The sequence below is a fragment of the Camponotus floridanus genome, unplaced genomic scaffold, assembly GCF_003227725.1.
Source record: "Camponotus floridanus strain SB8 unplaced genomic scaffold, Cflo_v7.5 scaffold101, whole genome shotgun sequence".
Taxonomy (NCBI): Eukaryota; Metazoa; Arthropoda; class Insecta; order Hymenoptera; family Formicidae; genus Camponotus; species Camponotus floridanus.
Genome location: NW_020229217.1, coordinates 523,926 through 531,372, shown reverse-complemented (window position 1 = coordinate 531,372; position 7,447 = coordinate 523,926). Strand labels below are relative to the sequence as shown.

The following is a 7,447-nucleotide window of genomic DNA, read 5'->3' as shown; positions in this document are numbered from 1 at the left end:
TAACATATCGTTTTCGTACCGTATTTTGTTCTACCGTTACGTTTCGTGTCGAATTGTAAGCCTTAGCGTGGTGACGAAATTCCGGCCGTTCCGTATAACGTAGAAAATATCAGGATTTGCGTGACAACTTTCTTCGCGAGCAAGGGTTACCGTGCTTCTGATCGTGATTCTTATCTTGTAATTGGTTACCGCTAATTACCGCTGATTATTGTAGGAAGTCTAATTCAATTTATATCGAAATCTTTTGGCGAGGCTCGTGCCTCTGAGCGTGTTCCGAAATCTGACTTATTATCATATCTCGAGTATTATAGATTACTTCGCCGTTACTTATTATTTGATTTTTCTCATCACGGTTCATGAGACGTTATATTCGTTTTCATATCGCTCTCACCGTTGTTTTATAGTCGCGCATTATAAATAGATCGTTTCTGTTACGATTGTATATGACCTTTGCGTCATCCGTTATAAGTCTTAATTCCTTTGTCTTTCAAACTCATATTATCAGTTGTTTATATTCCGAAATACATCTTTTCTTTCTTTTGCTTTTTTTCTATCTATCGAAGCTTTCTATCTATTATATTATTCTTATCTCTGTTACAACATTTATTCTGTATCATAACTGTTTAATATATTTTAAATAATTGTAAGTAAGATAAATTAAGTGTCGATTATTTCTCTCTCCTGAAAATCATCTAGCATTCTCTCTCTAATTCACAAAGAATCCTGCCCCTCTGCCACATACTGAGCTCTGGGTTAGAATCTTATCGTTACCGTACCGTTATCTTGGCGGAAAATCCGCGCCTGGCGCTCAATTTCGCTTTCCTTTGGGGAGCTCCGTAAGATACTGTACATTACCGTATTTTTAAGATACCGCTTTTAGAATTTTTAAGTAATTATCGTACCGGCCAAAGCTTGTACGCTACCTCCTCGGGATCGGCGTTCTCGAGGTGGGCAACGGCGTCGCAATTGTAAGGCATAGCCTGCCCTAACTTATCGACGCCATTACGGCGCCAACACTCTCGTGAACATATCGCGCTTGCGCGCGCATACCCTATCTGCGTATGCAGTGTGCCTGGCCTGTCGCCGATTGGCTGCGCCATAGGCGAAAGCTCAGGATTGGTCGACCTTTTGTTTTTGACCGGCAGGCGGAAGAGGGGCAGTGTGTGTGCAACGAGCTTAAGAGTAATTGTAATTACTGTCGAGTGTGCAATTTCTTCAAAAATATACAGAACATTACATTCTTTCTTGTTTAATTAATTCGAGACAATCGAACACCTCAACCAGACTCCCAGCTAGCCTTCGGCAAATCCTCTACAGCCTCAGAAGTGGGATCTTCCAAGGTGTCTTTCTCGAGCTTGTCTGGCTTAGTTCGCTGCAAATTTTTTCACATTGTTTTTCCCTGCGGGATTAGTGTGTTTTGCGCGAATAATCACGCCCATCATTGTTTGTCAGTAGTGTGCTAAAATTTAGTGGCAGCAATCTAAAGCTACCTCGGTATTTACATCGGTGTTACATCAGCGATCCGCCATTTTGATCACGTGAAGAACGCGCTATTATTTCTCGGCGTGCGTGATACGCGAGGAAAGGAAAGAAGAAGAGATGTTTTTCGGTTTTCAACAGTGACTGGTGCCGTCTTGATTGGTCTATTCTACAGACTCGTAGCAAGTAGCCGATAATATAGCCCTACATAACTTGAAAAGCCACCGGAAATTCATCTTGAAGATGCTATCCCGTATTTACATTTGGAAAAATTCACGTTAGTTAAGCTGCAAGAAGAACTCTTACATTTAGGGATTACTATTGCCCCTAAGGATCGGGAGAAGTGCATTGACATGATTTTAGATCTCTTCGAGAGAGACAAGATGCGTGCCGCTTCATCAAAACAGCACAACAGAACAGATGCACGAAGCAGGCGGAGCTGCAATTCCCCTATGTTCTTCTGTTGCTCATTCATCACCGGAGATTAGTGACATATTAATAGATCAGTCACCTCTTCAAACTTGCCAGAAATCAGCGTTGGACAATACATTAGCGCACATGTACCTTATTGGCTATACATATTCAACACCAAAATCAGCAGGCTCTTCAGCAACAGGTAATGATGAAACAGATATTATCAGATTTATCCATTAACACCGCTGCAACTCATATACAAAACGAAGTACATCCTATTGCAACGCAAGAACAGAATCTCAACACAACAAGTCACACGCAAGTATCGGAAAGCTTTTCTTCTTTTTCGAATAATGCGTCTAAGTTCCTCAGTTCCTAGATTCCACAGTTTGGTGGTACAGAAGAAGAGAACGTAGAAATATGGATAGAGAAGATAAAGAGCGTAACAGGAATTCATGGCTTTCCCCAAGGAGTAATGCTATCAGCAGCCTTTTCAAGACTAACAAAATCTGCTCGACGGTGATTTGATTACAGCACAGGATCCATAAACAGTTCTTGGACGGTGTTTAAAACCGCAATTATTAGCCGTTTTAAGAGAAAAATTTTTTATGGCGCTACGTTACAAAAGGTAGAAGCTCGAAAATAGTTATTTTATAAAGAATCATTTACAGATTACGCTTTGGATAAAATAACTCTGCTCCAACCCTTGAAATTATCGGATGTGATGCATACCTTTAATAATGGAATTACCTCTTGCAATCAGAAATCGCCTCTTCACTTAAGGTTGAATCCTTACATGTAGAGCGCACATGTACCTTATGGCTATAATATTCAACACCAAAATCAGCAGGCTTCGCAGCAACAGTAATGATGAAACAGATATTATCAGATTTATCCATTAACACCGCTGCAACTCATATACAAAACGAAGTACATCCTATTGCAACGCAAGAACAGAATCTCAACACAACAAGTCACACGCAAGTATCGGAAAGCTTTTCTTCTTTTTCGAATAATGCGTCTAAGTTCCTCAGTTCCTAGATTCCACAGTTTGGTGGTACAGAAGAAGAGAACGTAGAAATATGGATAGAGAAGATAAAGAGCGTAACAGGAATTCATGGCTTTCCCCAAGGAGTAATGCTATCAGCAGCCTTTTCAAGACTAACAAAATCTGCTCGACGGTGATTTGATTACAGCACAGGATCCATAAACAGTTCTTGGACGGTGTTTAAAACCGCAATTATTAGCCGTTTTAAGAGAAAAATTTTTTATGGCGCTACGTTACAAAAGGTAGAAGCTCGAAAATAGTTATTTTATAAAGAATCATTTACAGATTACGCTTTGGATAAAATAACTCTGCTCCAACCCTTGAAATTATCGGATGCTGATGCCATACACTTTTTAATTAATGGAATTACCTCCTTGGCAATCAGAGGAATCGCCTCTTCACTTAAGGTTGAATCTCTTGACGAATTTGTGAGAGAAATAGAGGAAATTGCTACTTCGTGCAAAAACCATTCTAAAAGGCCTATGCTATCCAGAAAGGATAAAGTAACGGATCCCAAAACTTCATCCGAAGATTACGATTCACAGAAGAAGAAAGACTTATTTTGTGTTTACTGCCGTGGAAAGAATCACATTAAGGAGAACTGCTTTAAACTCAAGAAAAAACGCAACCCTGACTCTTCGCAGCCTATCAGATAGCCAACGGCGATGACGGTAGCAACTGTTGAGAACACGAAGCACAACGTTTCGAACACAATTGCGTATGTCAAAAACCCTCTAACGATAAAAAATTTGTTATAAATAGCTCTAGTTTAGAAATTACGCGTATTAATAATATTAAGCAATGCATTAGCTTTATTAGACACAGGAAGTCCTGTCTCTCTTATGTCTTTCAAAACTTTTTCTCAATTTTTTGGATCTGTCAGCCTGGTTAAAAATAATAACTTGTCTTATAGTGCAGTTAATGGCACTTCAATTAGCATCATTGGTACAGTTACTATTCCGATAGAATTAAAAGTATTACCAAATTCCTCATTAAATGTCACCTTTTTGGTTACAGAAACCGATTTCCTTTCCTTCGCGATTAATTCTTGGATGTGATTTCCTTAACTTACATAAAATCTTAGTTATTATTGATGTTACTAATAAAAATTTATCTAACAGGGTCCAACTATTTTCTGAAATAGCGTCTACAGAGATCATTGATTGTGCACCCCATGGACGAACTACTATCAAATATTGATATAGATTTTGACTTTTTAATCAAACAACAGCTGACATCCACAATTAAAGAAGTTCATGATGCAAATATTCCATTAATAGAGGATAATTATACAGTTAAAATCAATTTGAAAGACGAATCCGTCTTTGCATATTCGCCTAAACGCTTCGCACATATGGAAAAACTCCAAATAAGAGAGATAGTAAACAACCTGTTAGCCAGAAACATAATTAAAGAAAATAACTCTCAATATTGCTCGCGAATAGTTCCTGTAAGGAAAAAGAATAGATCTATGAGACTTTGTAGATCTCCGTCCTCAATTCTAGAACGATTAAAGCAGAAATACCCGTTTCCAATCATTGAAGACTGACTAGATTAAGTCACAAAACTGTTTTTACATTACTTGATCTCAAAAATGGATTCCATCAAATTAAAATTCATCCCGACTACACAAAATACTTTGTTTTTGCGACCCCGGATGGTCAATACGAATACCTTTGTTTACCTTTTGGCTTCTGCGAAGCACCAGCAGAGTTCCAAAGGCGCTTGGTTATGATTTTACAACCTTTAATCAGAAAGGAAAAAATAATCGTTTATATTGATGATATATTAATACCATCATTAATACCATTCTCTGTTGAAGACAATATTGACACTTTGAGACAAGTATTAATTGAACTCAAACGTTATAATTTCCAGTTGAATTAAAAAAAAATGCCTTTTCTTAAAAACCACCATTGAATATCTCGGATTTCCCCTTCAGGGATTACGCTTAGTCTACGGCACACAGAGGCCGTAGTGAATTTTCCTCATCTACAAAGGTCCTTGAATTGCAAAGGTTCCTAGGTTTCACAAATTATTTCAGAAAGTTTGTCAAAGACTATGCTACAATCGTCAAGCCTCTTAACATGTTGTTAAGAAAATCGGTTAAATTCAAATTCTCGAATGAATGTGTTCAAGCATTTATCACGCTTAAAACTCGACTGTCATCTCCCCCGTTTTTAAAGATTTACAATCCACATCTTGAAACCGAGCTACACACAGACGCAAGTGCAATTGCCGGAATTCTTTTACAAAAACAAAGCCAAGGGACCCAATTTCGTTTTACAGTCAGAGCACCAATAAGGCGGATCATAGCTTAGAGTTAGAAATGCTCGCCGTGAAATCCATGGAAAGATGCCATATCTACCTTTACGGCATGGACTTTACAATAGTCACAGACTGCCATGCTCTTGTTTTTGCGGTTAACAAAGCTAACATAAATCCTCGCATAGCCCGGTGGATTCTCAAGCTACAAAATTATCGCTTCAAAATTTCTTATCGCGATGGTCGACGAATGATGCATGTGGACACTCTCTCTCGCGTTATTAACTATATTGAGGCGTACCTTTAGAAACAGAACTGCAGTTTAGGCAGTTACAAGATCCCAAGTTAAAAAGTTTGTCAGAAAAACTCGAACAAAACGAAGATGACAAATTTGAATTATTGGATGGATTTAGTTTTTAAGAAAAACGCTGACAAGCCTCGTTTTATGATACCTGAGGTTATGATTAATAACATTATAAGATATCACCACGACAATATGGCGCATTGTGGAGTGGAGAAGACAATACAGGGAATCAAGGTTAACTACTGGTTTCTCTCTCTTAGAAAAAGAGTTCAGAGCTATTTAGACAACTGCGTAATCTGCTTGTTAGCCAATACTTCAGCCCATTTACGCGAATGTGAGTTACAAATTACGGAATCACTGTCGCAACCATTTCTGATCTTTCACGTAGATCATTTTGGCCCTATTACGGAATCCTACAAAGGACATAAACACATCTTACTAATGATAGATGCTTTCTCGCGATTTACGTGGTTATTCCCGACAAAATCGACTAGTTCTCGTAAAGTAATCAAAAATTTAACCTATCTTTTTCAAAATTTTGCAAATCCGGTATTTCTAGTCTCCGATAGAGGAACAGCTTTTACATTTCAGGAATTCGCGAACTTTCTAAAACATTATAATGTTACCCATCGACAGGTAGCCGTGGCTGCTCCTTGGGCTAACGGATTAGTAGAAAGGGTAAACAGATTTCTTAAATCTTCTCAAAAAAATCCGGGAAGACGATCAAGCATGGGATACCCATCTGGATACTGTACAATACGTAATGAATAATACATATCATTCCTCCGTCAAAGCCACCCCGGCTAAATTACTATTCGGTGTTGATATGCGCGACCATCCGGATGCGGAGCTGGTACGATTCCTTAATGATTTCGCCAAAATAGAATTCGATGTTCAAAACAATCGAGACGCGACTCGGAAACTAGCTATTGAATCCACTAATAAAATCAAAGAATATAACAAGTCATATTATGATGAGAGGCACACGAAGCCCTCCTTATACAAATCTCGTGATTATGTCCTCATCAGGGACACCACTACTAAACCCGGCGAGGATAAAGAATTAAAGCCAAGTTGTAAAGGCCCATATTTGGTTGCCAAAGTTCTCAACAACAATAGATATGTTGTTCGGGATATACCTGGGTTTAATCACTCATCAAGACTCCCCGTAAACGCAATATTATCTTCAGATCGCATGAAACCATGGGTTAAACCAGTAGTCAGCCCTACGTGACGTATTTACTATATATTTCAAAATATTAAGTTTAGTTTATAATAAACACCTTAGATATTCTCAGCGAACTATTTCTTTTAAGCTAGTCCCTAGACAGATTTCATATCAAGCTTTACTTTGTAAGCTAATCTTTCGAATTATAAATTCTTATATCTAATCAAACCTCAACTCATGCGCAATAATATAAGTTAGATTTTATTTATTTCTAGTTCTGCGTTATAATCGTATATTTATATATCTCGTTTTATTTTAAAGTATTATAACGTTCGGTTACCAATGATATTTTGTTTTTACATATAAACAGTATTATTTATAATCATTCCTAATCGTCAAGATTATACCAAAGATTGTATACGTTAAGATTATATGTGATACCGAGCGTACCTAATCGTCAACTGTATATAATTCCGAGTACTATGTAATTAGCCATTCGAGACGAATATTAAAGTCAGATATGGCCGAGCTGTAAGACATAGCCTGCCCTAACTTACCGACGCCATTATGGTGCCGGCACTCTCGTGAACATATCGTCCTTAGGCGCGCATACCCTATCTGCGTGCGCAGTCCTGGCCTGTCGCCGATTGGCTGCGCCATAAGCGGGAACTCAGGATTGGTCAAGCGACCTTTTGTTTTTGACCGGCAGGTGGAAGAGGGGCAGTGTGTGTGCAGCGAGCTTAAGAGTAGTTGTAATTACCGTCGAGTG

The 7,447-nt window shown here is 38.4% G+C and overlaps 1 protein-coding gene across 1 annotated transcript; it reads left to right on the top strand.

The window, feature by feature from the left end:
• Positions 1-5,702: 5,702 nt before the first annotated feature.
• Positions 5,703-6,744, top strand: LOC105250352. The gene is made up of 2 exons (XM_011256389.1): positions 5,703-5,844; positions 6,230-6,744. The coding sequence occupies exons 1-2, from the start codon at positions 5,703-5,705 to the stop codon at positions 6,742-6,744; spliced, it is 657 nt and encodes a 218-aa protein (XP_011254691.1).
• Positions 6,745-7,447: the final 703 nt, after the last annotated feature.